At 39.3% G+C, this 18,744-nt stretch overlaps 2 protein-coding genes across 3 annotated transcripts in view; one reads left to right on the forward strand and one right to left on the reverse strand.

Moving 5' to 3' along the window:
* LOC121364819 (protein adenylyltransferase SelO-like) overlaps positions 1-8,018 on the forward strand; it is a 25,265-nt gene extending 17,247 nt beyond the window's left edge. Inside the window, exons 17-19 of one of the 2 annotated variants that reach the window (XM_041488412.1) lie at positions 622-665; positions 4,502-4,581; positions 4,917-8,018. In XM_041488412.1, coding sequence (XP_041344346.1) covers positions 622-665; positions 4,502-4,581; positions 4,917-5,039 — 247 coding nt within the window. In that variant the 3' untranslated portion in view covers positions 5,040-8,018. The remainder of the gene's footprint in view (positions 1-621; positions 666-4,501; positions 4,582-4,916) is intronic. The other variant, XR_005956909.1, reaches the window with a different exon arrangement.
* A 122-nt stretch (positions 8,019-8,140) lies between these two features.
* LOC121365118 (amyloid beta precursor protein binding family B member 1 interacting protein) overlaps positions 8,141-18,744 on the reverse strand; it is a 48,446-nt gene continuing 37,842 nt past the window's right edge. Inside the window, exons 10-13 of the mRNA XM_041489084.1 lie at positions 16,003-16,101; positions 14,941-15,058; positions 10,933-11,030; positions 8,141-8,966 (exon numbers count right to left, since the gene is read on the reverse strand). Coding sequence (XP_041345018.1) covers positions 8,430-8,966; positions 10,933-11,030; positions 14,941-15,058; positions 16,003-16,101 — 852 coding nt within the window. The 3' untranslated portion in view covers positions 8,141-8,429. The remainder of the gene's footprint in view (positions 8,967-10,932; positions 11,031-14,940; positions 15,059-16,002; positions 16,102-18,744) is intronic.

Genomic DNA, 18,744 nt, shown 5'->3' on the forward strand with positions numbered 1-18,744 from the left:
GTTTTTCTTAAAATACCAATCCTACAGGTTCAGTCCAAGAATCACAAACAGGATTTGCAAGTACATGGGAATTAATAATGTTTAATTACTGTTTATGCATATATATATATATGTATAAACAGTATGTATTAACACCTCATATATATATATATATATATATATATGTATTTACTGTGTAATAACATCACTTTATGGTGGCAGGGGATGGAAGTTGCAAATACACAGATTGTGTTTGGAAACCATGGTGTTGCATGGATAGGAATGCACAGGATTCTTTTGTGTTAAATCAATAAAGAATCTAACATTTTTTCTTAGTTATATATGGTATGCATGGCTAATAGTAGTGAAAATAAATACATTTCAGGTACTTGGAAATTTTATTCAGTAAATACAATTCTTAGGGGAAAAAATCAATATGAGGCACAAAACCTATAAGAAAGTGTGCAGTTTTTTCCAAGTCTAATAATCTGTCGAGATTCACACTGCCTTCTGCCAAACAGAAAAGCAGAGCACTTAATGATTTTAATGGAAGTCAAATAAGATATTTCTAAAAATAAATCAGCTTAACCCTCACTAGCTAAAGTGCTTTCTGTTTTTCTTCTTTTTGTTTTTGATGTGTAGTAACAATGGTGACTCAGATGCCAAAAGAAGAACTAGAATGGCAAGTGAGTAAAACAATCCAATGGAATCATCTGTTTGCAGATGGCAAATATCTATTCACATATGTTTCTTTAGTGTTAGATATCTTTCTTTTTGGGTAGAACTAAAATACAGTATTTTTCTGAAGAGGAGAAGCTCTCATGCTGCTCCAAATCTTTTAACACTATACATTCATTCTGTCTGTCTCTGGCCTTTCCACATGCTACACAGAATTCAGATTTCTGATAGGGACACACTTTTTCTTTCTGTCACGTAGAGGAAAAACTCCTTGTGAAAGGACTATCTGGTCATAGAAGGCAAAGGAAGGTGCTTTGATTCTCCAAGTTACTCCAATCACAAAATGGCAAAGGTACTGCAGTTAGGTATCAGGGCAGAAACAGTGGATATGAAACTCCAAGAACTGTTCAGCAGGAGATATTTTTGATCTGCAGTAAGCTGTGGTAAATTTGTGAAATTTGCCTATAAGAGAAAATGAGCAACAGAAAATCAATGGCCAAAAGGGAATAAAGGAACTACAAGATCTGATCAAACTCTGCACATGAGGCTTCACTGGTACACTGCATTGCAGGGTGCTTCTGCAAAGCAGGATGGAAATGGCTGCATTCTTTTGTTAGATATTGATTGGCCACTTTCTTCTAAAGCTCCAGTCAATTTGCTAGGAAAATGGCAGGAGCTGGCACTGACTTTCAGTAATGAGGTAGCAGAACTACAGAGGGCACCATTTATGGTTTCAGGTTTGCATCCCCATTTTCTAACAAAGGCTCTATCCTTTTTAAAGAACTCTTCTTAAAGTTCTATATGCATTTTGGAAAGTTAATATGAAAAGAGCTACCAAGAAGAAATATTTGTTTTATTGGTTTTTGATGGGGTTAAGAAGCTTCACCTGTGAGTTTCTGAGGCCCTTCACTCAATTATCATTTTGAATTTTCAAGTTTCTGTTTTCCTCAGCTAAAGTAGAATGCTGAAAACTGTCTAAACACATTTCTTATTTTTCTGTATCTTTTAAATCTGCTTTTAGAGAAAATCGTGACATTCTGAGGTTTTATTCCAAATCAGAAAGAATCCTAATTTGTCAATGATCGGCAAACCCTCATTGTGTTTTTCTACATGCACCTCAGAGGATCTCATAGTACAGGAGACAGATGAAACATGGAAAAGGTTTTACCTCCAAAATCACACTTGTGCTAATGGTGTTAGTTTTGGTTGCAGTCAAAACCTGATCTGCAAAGATTCATGGTTCAGTTAATTTTCTTCCATATAATCAACCATCACTCTCTGTTCATACTGCAGAGCTGCAAAAATTTATAATAGGTTACTGGTGTTAGTTTGTTATTTTTTTATTTAAAATCAACAACCTTTGTTGAAGGGTTGGACTTTTGCTAGCTGCTCGATATTACAGTGCGACTGAAATTTCTTACAGAGGTTTTTGGGATTTTTTTTTTCTTTTTTACATTTTTATATCCATAGATTTAAAACAATTACTTAGATGCCTCTGTGGTCTCTTTAAAAATTATTTCAGTTTTTGGTTTGTTTGTTTATTTGTTTGTTTGAGCATTTGCTTGTAACAGCTGTCCTTGTCAGCACAACTTCCAGCAGAAATCTGGCTCAATTCAGTCAACTCTGCATTTTTACCCAGCATTTCATGTTGAAGACAAATCTGTCCTGGCTGCTCAGATTCTCAACAGGGTTGGGGAGTTCCACTAAATGGAACTGCTGTCTTTGACTGACCTTGAATATATTTGCATTAACACCTCATTATTCATCACCCTTCCCTAATTGTTAGTAAGTGTCATAAAAAAAATCTCACTTCTCAAAGTACATTAACTTGAATCATTTAAAGTCATCACTTATTAATTTTTTTTCTTCCTTTCTTTTTCTGTTCTTAGTGTTTTATCTTGCACCGCCTAAGCTTAGTTCTTCTGGAGTTGATCAAAAAGTTTTGACAATCCAAGCCTAAAATTGTATTTCTTTACAAAAGCAGCATGTAAAAAAAGTAGACCAGATCATGCTTATAAGGGCACAGAAGTTCTTTTGCTTTGTCCTTTTCTTACCTGGCTTGTATTACTCTTTCATAATTATCTTGTCACTTGTGTTAAATACCGATATTTTTAAAACCACTGTGAAACTTGTCAATTTGCAATTGTTAAGAATTTATTTCTGGGACAAATATTCTCCTGCTAAAATGACTCACAGCTCTAATGTGAATTACCATTTTTTGAATGAGTCATATGTTAACTTTTTCACCTTTTGAAATATTTTTTAAAATAGTTATCACACTTTACTACTGATAACCCATTTACTGGATTAAATCAAATACTTGGCCAGAGCAAATTGTTTTGCCAAGTGGTAAAACACTGTTTTTTTAGCAGTTGGGGAAAAGTGTTGTTATGCCTGTGTAGAGGTTTTCAGGATTTCCAGTAGAGAGTTGTATTTATTGGCTTTTTTAATATGTAAGTACATACTGGACAATGGGGATGTGAAAAAGACGAATGTCTGTGGCCCCTTCTAATACATAATTTGTAAATAAAATAACTTAATAACTAATTGATTAAAGGAATTGAGTAGAGGGAAGTTTGAGATGGTAATTTTGATGATTCCTCTTTTTCCAATACCTCTTTCAAATATGCTGTAAGGGTATTTGTAAGAATATTTTATAAAAGTTCACAGATTTTTAAAAATAAATAAATAAACCTAGGATTCATTCATATAAAACCTATTGGGACATTAGTGGGAAGAGAAGGAGATGAAGTTTGTGTATGTCCATAAATTACAGACTTTTGGTTTCAGGTGCATGAGTGAAATGCTTTGGTGTCACTAATACCATAATGTAATAAATGCTTACTGAACTGGGGAAAACATACAGACCAACAGCAAATTAAGACTTCAAAGCAGGCTTGAAGTGTTACAATTATTCTGTAACATTTTTTTGATCATTAGGTAAAGGGAAAACTTACTGAAGTAGAATTCTAGCCTTTAGTTGCAGAACAAAAATAAGAATTTCATTGACATAATCTGCTAGAAAATTTATAGTGCCATGTGTGCTTTTTGGAATTGTCCCTGGCATACAGTTTGACAAAACTCCTTTTGTAAGTTGTTAGCGGCTCTGCTGTAGGATGTATCCTGGTTTACTAATTCAGCAGTTTCATTTTCCATTATTGCTGCATTCTCTCTCCTGCTCATTAGACAAAAGCAGCCTGAAACAAGGCAGGGAAGCAGTGCAGTTGTCATGATGGTTTCCAAAAGGATACATAGACAGATAGCTCTGGAAAACAACTGAGGAACCTCTGCCTATCCCCAGCCAGGAGATTAAAAGGAAAGTTGAAAAAGTAGTTTCTAAAAATATACCTGAAATGTAACATTAAAGGCTTTTATGGCTAAACTTTTGTTACATGACATAGAAGGAGTATCTATATACAGATACTTTAAAGGATATCTTAGTAATTACTTTGTAAATTAAACAGTATTCATTTTTGTGATCTCCAGGAAAGTATTGACAACATTGAAATGTTTCCATCAACACAGCAGGAACCTAGGCCATGGTAAACTCATCATCACACCTGAAAAGCCTGCTGGTGTTCCTGACAGGAAATCCTTCCTCTATCCATGTCATGTTCTGTGCTCTAATTTCTGTTTGGTACTTTGGCACTACTGATAGTGCAAGTTTAAAAAATCCTTTTAGCAACTCACAGAATTAAGTAGATTAATTAATTCCTTTTCCTTTTTATGCATTTTTTATTGATCTGCAAATTTACCTCTTCTTGAAGATTTCAGTGACATGTTTCAATGACTGTTTTCATTTTGTTTAATATGTCTAACTAACATTATTTACTCTTGGTTTCAGCTGTTAATCCTAGATATATACTTAGGAATTGGATGGCAGAATCAGCAGTGCAAAAAGCTAATTTGAATGATTTCTCTGAGGTAAAATTATCTTTTTTTTTCTTGACAGATTTAATAATAACTGGCATCACAGCTAATGAAACAATTGTTACATTTACACTTTGAATTGTACTACATTTTGACCAAAATTGTACCATGTAATGCCAATTGCTATTTAAAGTATTAACAAAATTATGAATAGTATTAATTATAACATAAATAGCAGTGACTGCATTAATAGTAGTACAAATAATACTAAGCAATTCATGTGATAGTTTCTGGAGCCAGGAGGGTGCATAAGACAAAATGAAAAAAGCTTTCCTTGTTTACCAGAAAACATTTGGTGTAAAAACTTACCCATTTTTAATTGCTTCCAGGTTCAGCTCCTAGAGCAGGTTTTACAGCACCCCTTTCAGAGGCAGGAGGCTGCAGAGAGAGCAGGGTACTCCCTGCGCCCCCCAGCCTGGGCCAAGCATCTCAAAGTCAGCTGTTCATCGTGAGGGAAATTCAAACAAGCAAGAAGAATTATCAAGGTCAAAGCTCAAGCCTTCAAATAGGGCTAATGGATCAAGCCACAGGAATTTCTCTCCCTTAGACTGGGTGGACTGGAATCTGCTACGGTTCTTGACCAACTGATGAAGTCTCAAGATTAAAGAAGTGCATCACTATCTATGGTTGCATCAGCAGATTATACTGGCATTAACAACTCTGCCTCTCACATTCAGCTGTGCTTTACTTTGAGTCCCAATATTTAAGTTCTGCCAAACTGTAACACTTAACCTTTCAAAATTCATGGCTGATCAGATGGGTCTTAATAGCTTTTAGTGACTGATCCATTTAAAACCCATCTAGGCTAGTTTTAATAATGCAGTATTTTGGTGAATTTTCCTCTTGCTGTTAAAGACTCATCAAATATAGCCATTTTCTGCAGACATAAATGTTCTTAAATCTTGCAGACCTGGCACAGAGGATCATCTTAGACCTTGATACCTTTTCTCATTCTGATTATGTTTTGTCCCATTAAACTGAGAGAAGATTTAAAGGAAATTCAATTAAATAGTTAGCAAAGATGTCTGTCTTGGAAGAGACAAAAATGTCTGTCTTACTCCAGAGCAAGTTTTGGTGTCTTTGCTGGTGTCAGGTACCTTTCCAGAGGACCACTGCTCTTTCAAAGTATCTTTTGATAGGAGTAGAAAGATTATTGGTGCACAGATATGAAGTCTCAGGAAAAATTCACTGTTTGGCCCTGGAAAAGGACTGTGATGGGAGCATCTCAGCTGAGACTGCTTCAGTTTCAGGTATGGAGGAAGATTGAAAAGGACATGCTGCAATTTCAGATATTTTCAGACTAAAATACTGTAAGGTCTAGTGATATACAGACCATTTAGAAGGCAATAGGTTAGGCAGAGGTAGCAGGATTAATTTCTTTCTACAAATGCTTTGAATTACAGCATTGGAACATCTTTTCATATTTTGCAGCATATTTTGGTACCAGATCAAGCCAGATAATTGTGTATCAATAAGAGGCAGCTTTGTTCTTTGAATAGAGTTTAAATCTTACATTTAAAGAATTCCATGTAACCATGTACCAACACAAAATAGTTGATAGACGTCTAATCGATTATCACAGCATTTTACTTGATTTCTGGAGTTTTCTGTAGGCTTTGATTTTTTTTTTGTTTTGAAGAAAGTTCAGCTTCTTTTGTGTAAGATTAAGTGCATGAATTATGATCGACTGCAGATGTAAAATGTATTAAAATTGATTTTTTTGTGTTATAACAAAAGAGAAGGGAGGAAATAGGGTGGGAGGCTGAGCATTCTGGTGAGAAGAGTGAATGCTAGAAAAGCCATTGTAAAAGTCTCAGTGCTTTGTGACCTTATTGTGCAACATTTTTCCAAGGACATGTTCTGCTTAATTTTGATGCTGGGTGTATATTTCATAAAATGCATTTGATTTAAAAACAGTTGACTCGTAGACAGCTGTTGTCACCTTAGTATATCAAATATGTGCACTCCTAGTCAGAAAATGACACCTAGCTCTTCAGTGATTCTGCATAATACTTCCTTCAGTTATATATGGAAAGGGATCGGGAAACAGCAATCCTTTCCTCATTTTTATTTTTTTTTTAAACTCCTGGTTTTAACCCTCTTACTTTAAGGCCATTGGTATTTTTCCCCTCCACTTTGAACTGAGGCTTGTATGAGCCTTGCACTGGTCTCAGGCATTTCTCACTCTGGCAGTTTGAATGTGCTGATACCTTTAGCATGTCCCATCATGTCAATTCAAGACTTCCAGGTGACATTATTGTTAATGGTGGGCAGAGTTCTCTTGGTGAGAGCTTTTTGCTCAGTTCAGCTGAAAGCAAGGGAGCTCAAAAACCAGTAAGAGCTGGATGGACTCTCTCTGTCAGCTTCACATAGTGTTTAAAGCAAAATCATTTCAGGAAGAAATGCATGTGGTTCCAAACACTGTTTTCAGCTTTAAATAAAAGAAAAGAGAATTTTTTTAAAAGCAGTGATTTCAAAGGGAAAGGTTCTTTATGAAGACATGGTTACAGCTTTCTTATTTCTGCTAAGCTTGTAATGCAGGTATGTAAGTATTGACAAAACAACCTTAAGCCACAAATAAGACTAGAGATGACCCAAAACATAGACAGTGGCACTGCCACCAGCTTGTCATTCTCTTGCCTCCACCACCACTGCTAGATCTAGGAATCCATTCTGACAAACACAGCAGGCTCACCCCCTGCTCTGTCAGCTGCTTTCATGCATTTATTTATTTAGACCACACTTGGCTTTTTCTGCTTTTTTGTAATTCAAAATACAGATATATACTGCTGATGTTATCTTAGAAGGTCAAGTGTACATGAGAAGAGGCAAAGACCAGAATAAATAAAAACAAAGTTTAGAAGGTATAGGCAAAAATTCTTTAAAATATTTGAAGTTCCAATTGCCAGTAAAATGGCTGTTCATTAACTGTGACACTTTGTAGAGAAATAAAATAGAAGCTATTTTTATTTAAGAGCTAACAATGAATGCTTTCTAAACGAACAGTGGAGAATTAAATCTGGAGAACAAATGAAAAAAAAATTGTAGGAGAATACATTCCTATCATGTACAAGAGACTTACAAATTCTTTCACAAGACAGATCATTTCTAGGTACAGTTTGACAAATGTTAACCAAGAGAAAAAAAATGTTAACCAAGAGAAAAAAAAATTCCTGCTTACCATGGAAGCATACATGATTTCAAAATAAATTTTTTTACTTTGTCTAAGGTAACCAAAAAAATGAGATTTCAAAGCAGCAGCTGTGAATGCTGACAGATGTGACTGAGTTGTATATAGAAACAGGAATGTATAACATTTGAGGTGACACTGTCTGGAAATGGTCCTGGACCTAGAAGTTTTAAAAGCATCTTTGTATTGGAAGAAAACCCCCCACAGCTGAAAGTTTTCCAATAAAGAACTTTTAAGGGCATTTCTGTGAAAAGGGATCTTCCTTCCCGCTTCTCAAAATTTGCATGAGGACATTGTATTTTTCCTTTAACTCCAATTCTACTAAAAAGGCAGCCAGAGTAGATGCATTTCACTTTCTGAAATGGATGCCTCCACCATCCCTAGCTGTTCTTGTGGAGGGAAGTAAGACTCTCCACCGAATTCTTACCTTGGCCTGGTGCTGGAATGGGAGTTAAGAGCAGGGGATGGTGAGGTGCAGGGGAAAGGGGCAGGTTACAGGGACAAAGTGGGGGACATAGGGTGCCTCGTCTTCTTGAGACTCTCCAAGAGGAAGTCTGAAGGAGAATTTCTCCTGGAGAAGCCTGATTCAGCATGACATTCTGTGATGCCTCAGAAAACCAGCTATGTCTTAAAGTCTATCCACTCCCAGAGTTCAGGAGCTATTACCCCTTTTCTTCTCAAGAACTTTCATTAGGTCAGACATGAAATCTGCTTGCTTGCCTCCCCCTGCAATCAGAGGTGGCCCTGCTGACTGTGACTCTCCATCCTGTCCTGTGTTTTCCAGCCTTTTTGGAGGAAGTGGTACAGCTTTCTTCATTGGAAGTGGTGGTGGCTTATTGGAGACAGGTGGAGGTGGAGGGGGTAATGGCACATCTCCATTACTGCTGCTGGAGACCGGTGGTGGTGGAGGCACAAAATCAGGAGGTGGTTCACAGAAATCGGATGGTGGTGGTGGAGGAGGAAAATCAATCTTCAGTGTCGGTGGTGGTGCTGGAAAGCTCTCTGGATCTGTTAGGAAGATGCCACTGTCTCGTTTCACTTTGGAGGGTAGAACTGGTGAAGCAGAAATAGCAGATGAACGCCTTTCAGGTGGAGGAGGAGGCTGCAGTGACGTCCTCTTACTCTGGACTTTCTGTGGCCTCAGCAATGGCTGTGCCAGGCCCGCTGCACCGGTGTTATTTGTTTCAGCCTTTAACAAGCAGAAAAATAAAAGGACAGACACAGTCGGTAAACGTGTAAACTAATGCCACTGCCTAAGAACATAAAAAGATATGAAAATACATGAGTGTAGAAGACAGGGAAATCAGGCAGAGTACATTTTGCCTGAAACATGAAAAGAGTATTTTGTTTTCTTTCTGGAGCTGCCCGTAGAGGTTTGACAGTGGAAACCTCCCTGTTGACAGTATTCATAGTGCTTATTTGAATGTTGTTCACAGAAGATGAGTGCTTTTAAAATTTCAAATAATTGCAGTTAGTAAGACTAACATCAGTGAAGTATCTTGGGGAATCATTGTCCTTGAGCCTGGAAGAAATGATCTTTGAATACCAACCACCTCTCTTGGACCCCTCTTCTCTTCAGGGCCTTCTCCCATGGGATTCTTCCAAGAAGATCCCTAAAGATGCTAAAGTTAGCTCTCCTGGAGTCCCTGTTTGAAATCTTGCTCTCTGTCCTGCTACCTCTTCCTTCAATTCTGAACTCTACAGTCTCGTGGTCACTGCAGCCAGGCTGCCCCAACCGTCCCACGTCCAACAAGGCCTCCCCTGTTTGTAGTACGAGGTCGGGCAGCCCAGCATTCCTTGTGGGATCCTTCAGCACTTGTGACTGGAAGTTGTCATCAATGCTTTCCAGGAGCCTCCTGCACTGCTTGTGCTTTGCTGTTTTGCTTCTCCAGAAGATGTCAGGGTAGTTAAAGCCCCCCAAAACCAGGGCCTGTGACTGTGGGGCTGCTCCAGCTGCCTGTAGAAGGCCTCATCCACCCCCTCCTTTGATCAGGCGGCCTGTAGCAAACACCCACAATGGAGTCACCCTTACTAGTCTGCCCTTTATCCTCACCAGGGCAGAGCTCTGCACACTCCAAGTGCTGCTTCACATCGAGGGCAACTCCACCACTGCACCCTCCTGGTCTGTCTCTCCTAAACAGCCTGTGGCCCTTCATGACAACATTGCAGCCATGGGAGCTGTCCCACCATGTCCCTAATTGCAATGACATCGAAGCCCAGTGGCTGCAGACAGATCTCTAGTTCCTCCTATCTGCTGCTTCTAGAGAAAAGTGCTCTGCACCCCTGCAGCAGCATTAATTCTAGCATGAGCTAATTATAACATGTATGCCTCCTCTTCCTCACTCCTCGCCTACAAACATGGAAGTAAATGAGACTCAGGAGAAGGGAACCAGTGGCTGAGTTCTCAGAATGTGATCTGGTCCAGAGGAAGTAAGGTTCAGAACAGAGAAACAGGAGGAACTCAAAGACAGAAACAAGAAGTGTAGAACACGTAATGCTGGTGACAGAAAAATCCTAGGAATTTAATTTCATTTGTCCTGTGCACTTCATACATGATGAAGAGATTTAATAATGAACTCTAAACAAATGCACACTTTTTTCTGTATGATGATCTTGAGGTTCTCTTACTGTACCCTTTGATATTTTTACAGCCAGATTTGGTGCAAGTACATGAAATTTGGAGCTTAACAAGAAATGCATTTAGAGCCTAAGGAAAACATGTGTTTTCCCTTAGTTCTTCACAGTTTCTCCTTTCTTACACACTCATCTTCAGCTGGACAGTGTTCCCTACTGAAAACACTATTTATGTCTTGTGTTTCTAAGACAAGACCTTGTTTTTTGGCAAAGACAGAACACGGCACCAAGGTTCTAGCAGCACACTTTGAGACTATCCCAGCAGGCACATTCCTATTCCTGCTACATGAACTCATGGCTGCTTGTTCTGAAGAACAGAAGCAGTGGATGGCTGTGCCTTCACCTCCCATTGGAGGCTCCTGGTTCTGTAAGCACACACTCTGTTTAAGTGTGTGGGGCAGTCACCTTTCCCAGGAACCAAATCCTTCTCATTGGCACTTTGAGGGGGAAGACAGTAGGTGAAGGAAAACAAACTTGGAAAATTCATTCACAGATGACATTTAATTGTAGCAACTGCTCACTTGTGCCTCAGATGTATCCACTTTCTTCTGAGTGTCTGGAAATTCTGCACTGCAACAATGACCACTTTGGGGAATCTGTCCATTTGACTGAACAGTACCTGTGACAAGGAGAGGAGCCAGAGGGAAGAGAGTGTTAGGTTTTTTTGATATTAACCAGATCAGGGAATACCCAACTATAAAAATCTCTTTACAACTTCCACAAGGAAACACTTGTTACAGAGTTTTTGTACATAACTCAGTAAAATCTGTTTTCTACTTCAAGCTCATTTTGTGACTTTTCTTATTCAGTTTTATTACTTAAGGAAAATAAACTACCTTACATTAAAATCCATAAGCACCTTACATTAAAATACCTGTGTTTCATAACAGCATTTTGAAGCTTGCAGTGTGCTGTAGTGTTACCATATTCCCAGTTTTTATTGCCTTTTTTTTTTTTTTTTAATTTAGGCTAAAGACAAAAAGTACCATAGCTTCATATCAATCAGTCATTGGAGTGGAAGGTCTGAAATCCTACAGAGGGACTGATCCACTTTCTTTAGTAAACAAGCTAAAACATGTCCCTGGCTCTGAAATATCTGCCCCATTTGGAATCACAAATACCTGTGAACTTCACTGTGTTCTCAGATTAGTGTGGATCTGGAAGCTGGCTGTTTAAAGCTCTGCAAAACATCTGCCCACCATTTCTGCTTGTGCAAGGGATATGCATAAATAACCCAGTACTGTCAAATGGAGTAAGTGAATGTGAGACCAAAGAACAAATTTACAAGTTTAATTATAAAAAATCCCCTGCCCCTGCATAGTCCGATGAGGATTAAATACTCTCCAGTTTAGTGCAGCATTTTTGAAAGCTGTATATGTCAAAGTAGTAGACAGTGTTTGGTGCCTAGAGACCTACATTTGCAAACCTTAATGACTGCCTTAGCTCTTATAATTTACAGTTCTGAGATCCAGTAAAGTTCCACTCCTGTACTTCTCAGATGTTAGTGAACCCTTAGCTGTCTACAGGGTAGCCTAAGCACAATGGCTTTAATCTTAACATGTACTTTACTGATCAGCAAAGAGGTTCCAGGAATATGGTAAGAAATAAAGTATTTTTACTGTCATGCCTGCAAATCCCATGACTGGCAGAGAAGTAAGACAAACTCTGCAGTGTGCCTAATTTACTAAGGCTATTTAAGCTTCAAAGGATGACAGAAGGTGGTCTAATATTCTTAGGTTTTATACCTTTGCCTGCATGTTGTTCAGTATATTTAATCCAAATTACCATTTGGATCATTCAAACTACAATCTTGTGTTGAAGGACTAACATGGAAGTCAACAAAGAGATAAAACCAATCTTGTGGTTCGGAAGGAGATGTTAATCCCTGGGTTCTGTGGCCCAGAGAGGTTATGCTCCCTAAAGTGGAGCAAGTTACTGTCTCACCTCCCTTTGTTTGCTGTTCATAGCAGAGCAGGAGTTTGGTTTTCACACTGCTAAAAGATGAGCAGTGTGAGTTGCTGCCCTCAGTCATACTGAGATTTAACTAAAAGAACTAGAGCAGAGAGAGATCCACTCTATCTAGTGCAGGTATGGTGTTCTGCTTGGCAAAAATAATGTAACAGAAGGCTGGGACACAGTAACCTGTTTCCTCTTCTGTTAATGGATTTCATAAACTATGCAAGAGTTGAAAGCAACACTTGATTCATCATCTCCTGCCAGCCAGCTATTGGACTCCCAGACAATATAATATATGAGCCCATGCATTCTATTCTCAGGATTTATTTTTAATTTATATGTAATAGTATTCTTTACAAGTTAATTCTTCAAAATTTTATAGTGAATTAGCATTTGTTTTAAGAAAAAAAAAAAGGTAGTCAAAATAATGCAAAATATAGATACCCAAATGCAAAATATTTATCCTTGTAGTGATAAGGAACATCTGTGTAAAGCGACATCTTCCATCTTTCAAACACCATGATATTGTGAAGCAATATCATGCAGGACCACTACCTACATTGATTTTTTAGTGTTCAAAGGCAACCAGACCCAAAGGCAGAAAGGGAAACAACATATTCTGACTGAGGTGCACCTGGGAAGCTTCAGAGCCACAGGCTACACAGGTTGGGGTACATGTGAACCCCAATGCTGGTTACAGCACTGTGTCCAGGGAATAATGGCTACATGGTAAGTGAGAACCAATGTTTCACCTGCCTTCCTTGGCTGCCACTGAAGTTAACAGAGTACAGCCAGATCACACAGGACTGTAGTTTTCTATAGCAGATTTCAGCCTATACTGAAGTCAGCCCATACAAATGGCTATGGAGCCATCTGAAAACAGAAGTGAACATCCGTTGTTCTTTTTCCAAAACACAAACCAACAACTGCTCACAGGCAGTTCTAGTAGCACAGTCAGGCCCCAGGCTTTATATAGGGCAGCTACAACAACTGTAAGATACCCAGAATCACAGTGACTTGCCTCATTTACAGCACTAATGATCCTTCAGAGATAATTCCATAGAGACAGTATACATGACTAAAACCATTCCAGGCTACTTAACCTTTTAATGCAATCCATTACTTAAAATTAGCAGTATATTCTATTGAACACATGCAGAGCTCCTGTATTCCAGTCAGGAGCTGAAGACACAGAGATGTATATACAGCCTTTATAGGGCCTCAGTCCTGCCCATATCCAGGACAGACGGCAGCATCAGCATGGAGACCCACTGGCCAGCCACATCTCTACTGCTGTCAGCACCTGAACACAAATGTTTCACAACTCGACTGTCAAACCCACCCTCACTCAAGTAAACTTCCTCCTGGCAAGGGCTGATGCTGGCCAGATGCCAGGCACCTACAACTCTTCTCTGCTAGACAGAGGAGAGAAATTTAACAAACAATTTGTGGGTTCAGATAAGAAGTAACCTACAACTCTTCTCTGCTGGACAGAGGAGAGAAATTTAACAAACAATTTGTGGGTTCAGATAAGAAGTGGGAGAGATCACTTACCAAATACCATCAAGGGCAAAACAGGCACAACTTAGTGATACAAAGTGAATTTATTGCTAACAAAATATGAGCAGGATAATGAGTAGTAAAACAAGCCCTTAAAAACCCCTTCCCCCATCAGAAACCTCCCTGATCTCAAAACAGTCTGTTACTGGGTCTCCCCATGGCACACGTGTCTTTGTTAAGATGATTTGACTACAAGGAATAGTAGGAAGACCACCTTCTATCTCCCAGGTACTCAAAAAAGATGAACTGAACTGAAGCCCTAGAAAGGTATTTGTGTTGTCTATATGAGAAGTCAGAGTATTAACTTCCAACAGTAATTTCTACTTTGCCTGCCTTATGACAGTAAGTACTTGGCCAGCATGCCCTTCCTAATAAAGCATATCTTAAGCATGTAAACTAAAAATAGTCATGCAAGTCACAGCTACTATCATGTACCATTGTACTGGTCTCATTATATCAGTAACAGCAGTATGATGGAGCTTCTGGAAAAGTGAGGTTAGAAAACAACACAGTCCTTTCTTACTCTTGTGTCCTAACACCCACATTGTTACCATGCAAACGAGTGAAAGGCTAGGACAGAGAGTGGCTCACCCTTTCTGTAACGATTTCTAATATTTTCTAATCTTTCCATAATGATCAATCTCAGAATATCCCACTCACCCCTTTTACTAATTGGAAGAAAAACTCCAATACAGCCAGTGTAGAGATGGGCAAACAGAAAGTTTCATGACATGGACCATCAGTCTGCAAAATGTAGATGGAGGATAAAGGAATCAGATGCCAACAGAAAAATGGCTCATTAAGTTGTGCAGATTTAAACTGATCTTCAGTGAACTGTCTTTGTATTCTCCAAGTTCTGACTGTAAAGTGAGAGCTTTGCTGCTACACTGGCCTGTCTATAAAAAGACATCTTGCTGAATCCATGGTATTTCCGGACAAAGACTCCATGCAACACTGATGATAACAGAAAGGGAAAATAAATGAGATTTCCACTGCCGTGGCAGTGCCAGTACCTGCTGATGAGGATCCTGCAGGGGCAGCTGGCTCCACCACTTTTTGATTTGCCCACCGAGAGGACAGGCCAGCTTTCTTCACTGCACATTTGTAATTGTCATAGAGCGTCTTGCCATACTGCAAAAGAATCAAAACCATAACATGAGCTTGACATAGGCCAAGCATTCGTTTTGCTCTTGGACAACTTTTCTGACATTGTTTCTTTGTGCCTAGTTTTGTTAAACAACATCTTTCCAGAAGTAGTGTGCCCTTTTCTGTGTAGGTGGAAAGCACAATAAAACATGAATCCCCATGACCAGACACAGTCCTACTGATATCATTCTTACATTTCATGTTCATTTCAGTATCTGTGAACTTCTTGAAACCTGCTTTAATATCAACTGTTCTCAGTATCTGTTCCCGAGTATTACATATTCAAACTGGAGATTTGAGACACTGAATCCCAGGCTCCAGAGTAAACAGAGCCTGGGATTCTAGAGCTCTGTCAGTGTAAGACACAATATAATTTTATGTTCACCCCACACCTTTGTTATATGCTACCTGCAGCAGAACTGTCAGGAAAAAGTCCAAACTAACAGGTAAGAGGAGTAGGTGTGTATGGGAAAATGCAGCCAATACCAAGGCTATGTATAAATACATCTACCTTAATGTTTTGTACAAAGAAAAATGGGCTGTCAATTAGGATCTTTTTGAACAGAGTGAGGCAGACAATTTGGGTAGGACTGTCTGAAAAATGTCACAACTGGACTGACCAGAGCTTGCACACTTTAGCTGCAGTATATTATTATTGAGCCAGATAACTGTGCAGTAATTTTTATGAGTATATGAATTTTATAGCTACTGAACTCACTCCTGTGTTAATAAGAAAAACATAATGATTAGCTGAAGTATAGGGACATTCAGCAAATCCGTCTTCATCATGCACTTCTGATCTTTGTTTCTGTGGTAAAATTAGCATGAATGTCCATTCTTGTTACAGTATTTCCAGTTGAGGTGATGACAGTCAGTAACCTCAGGAAGACCTGCTCTTACAGAACATATAAAATTACTTTTAACCTCACCTTGGCAATTCTTATTCCTGTTACCCACTGATGCAGGGTTGCTTTATCATCACAGCACAAGTACTTGATATATTGCGACTCCTTTTGAATCTGGGGGTGCTGAAAGATATTAATTTACAAAATAAGACAAACACAGAAATTAAATCACTATACAAAAGTCTGAAGGAACCACACAATGACCCTGTGAAAACACATCATGAAGATGATTTGAAAAAAAAATAAAGGCAGCAAAAGCAGAGTATTAAAAAAATATAAAAAATATGGTGATTATGAACAATACATGAGTTGCCACTAGCAGCTTTTGCTTGAAACCATTTAAATGCATTGCAGTGTGAATTCAAGGGCTTCAGAAATGTAACAGTGATCTAGAGTTCAATGAAATCTATAATTGCTCTGGTTCAAGGTCTAACACTCAATGTACAAACACTAGAAGAAAGTCTGTTTCTCATTTTGTGGTTTGTCATACATGAGGCACTTTGAACATTGAGCATAATTAGTTTTCAAAGACTATGTTAAATTTGTTTAAGTATAAACTTTCAGCTCAAGCATATTTTTCTTCCTAACTGACTGCTTTTCTTTGGGCTCAATTCTAGCTTTCATCCTATATATTTTTATTCTTTACTCTTGCTGTTTTTGCAAAAATTATATATAAAACTGTTACACGTTCCGGATAGAGGATCATTCAAAATCCAGCACCATCATAAGTATTCTTTTTCTTTTGTTTGTACCAGAAAACTCTAAAATTTTAAAACCTTTTTTTTTTTTTTTTCCATTTTGGACAAAATTTATGATCTCTTTCCTTTACTGATCAAGGTAGTATGGATATGTGTTGACATATCTTTGCAATTCAAAGACCATCAAAATGCCAGACTTCCTACTTGCCTAGGACTGAACATTCTCTCTAAGACTCTGAAGGAATTTGGTTTCCTTGCTAAAGCAGAGAAAGATGTAAGTCTTTAGTAACTTGGATGGAATAACATACTGCCATCTTTTGATATGCAAAGGAAAGAATGGACCCAAAGGAAAAACACTTCATTATCCCTTATTTATCTGTTAATTTCTATCTATATTCTTAAAAATTTTAAGTGCACAGTTAGTGAAATATGGCAAATGCAAAAAGGTAGCTAAATATGCTCCAAGGATTCACCCTCTTTTCATCCTCTGCAGTTAAAAATTCAAAGCACACCTCCACCTAGCAAGGACACTGGGTTTAGAGGTGTCATTTAAGCCCCCAAAGCAGAGCAATGCAGGACATGGGGAACTCAGCAAGGTCCCTCCCAGCACGAAGCACTGCCAGCCTCTGGCTCATGTAGATGCCACCTCCTCACAAATATCTGCTGCTGGCTGGGACGTCCTGCTGCAGAGGCCAAACCTGCCCACAGCTGGGTGACCCAAAAGCAGAGCCAAACACAGCAGACTTGCTCCTCAGCCACGTGTCCCTTGCTCCCTGCTCAGCACTGCAAACACCAGGCTTCCCTTGCTTGTGCTGACCCAGCTGCTCAGGAGGCCACATTGTGATTTAAAAAAACAAAAGCGGAACTGGTCTGGGTTAAATATAACCCATTTCATCATGCTGTAGTTTTGGTTTATTTGTTTTTAAACCCAGCAGTCCACAGCATGAGCTCACACAGAGTGAGGGAATAAGGAACATTGTGGCTTGGGGAGGGAATGATTAGCAAGGGATGGATGAGAGAATAGGACTGCACAAGCTATTGCTGCCAAAGCCCTGTATCATCAAATTATGGAGTGAGAGGGAACACACCATGGAGATAACTGTGAGGAAGAGAAAAACAAAGGGACATTACCCTTAAGAGGTCTCATAGTGACAGATGCATCCCAAGGCTGTGGGTAACCATGTTACAAGTCCCTGCATGTTTGCACTTGCCTGCTCACACAGGTCCCAATCTTTCTACAAACACAGAGCTGGCCATCTCCCCTGGACAATGAATACGCTGAGTCTACTTCCAGCTCTGGAAGTGCCTGTGGCTGCCTTATTCCATCACCTTCCTCTGAGGCACTCCAGATTGAGAGCAAGGGACAGCTCCCGCTGCAAGCCCAGAGGCGCCAGCTCACTGTCACCATGTGCCTTAACTGCAGAGCAGGGGTCATGCCCACCTCGAGGACCCTCACCCACCTGGTACACTCACACATCACCCCACTCACACAGCTTAATGCACAGGGCTGTATCTTGTTTTTATACACCTCTGCCACGTATCAAACCAGGGCAGTAACCAGGCCCCTGGACAAACAGCCTGCTCCAGCTCCCAGCATCTGCCTGTCCTTGTCTCCCACAGCCCTAGAGAGTCTGAATGCCGCTCAGAATAGCCTCTGCTAGCACAAGATGTGGCTAGGACACAATGCCCAAAAATCATTGTTTCCTTCCACTATTTCTCCATTAGGTGACCCAGCACAGTGAAAATCAGAGAATTCAACCTGAATGGTACCTTTACAATGGAACTGTAAGCAGGCACTTTTTTGTGTGCCAGAGTACATCCCATATACCTGGGTTATGTTATCACCAATGGAGACAAAAGAGCAGGATGTGCAAACAAAGACACTGCAACCCTCGGTAAAGTCAGTTCTTCAGGCACTTCTCAACCAGCAGCTAGAATTTTTGATTCAGTGTGTAAGGTCCTACTGAACCCAGCAGATGGCACCCAAACCTTTAAAAAAGGGGAAAAAAGGGAGCTTTTCCTTCTTCTTTTTCATGGCAAGAAATCCATTGCATCTACATACCACCCC

The sequence above is a fragment of the Pyrgilauda ruficollis genome, unplaced genomic scaffold, assembly GCF_017590135.1.
Source record: "Pyrgilauda ruficollis isolate IOZ18807 unplaced genomic scaffold, ASM1759013v1 scaffold12, whole genome shotgun sequence".
In the NCBI taxonomy this organism is placed as follows: domain Eukaryota; kingdom Metazoa; phylum Chordata; class Aves; order Passeriformes; family Passeridae; genus Pyrgilauda; species Pyrgilauda ruficollis.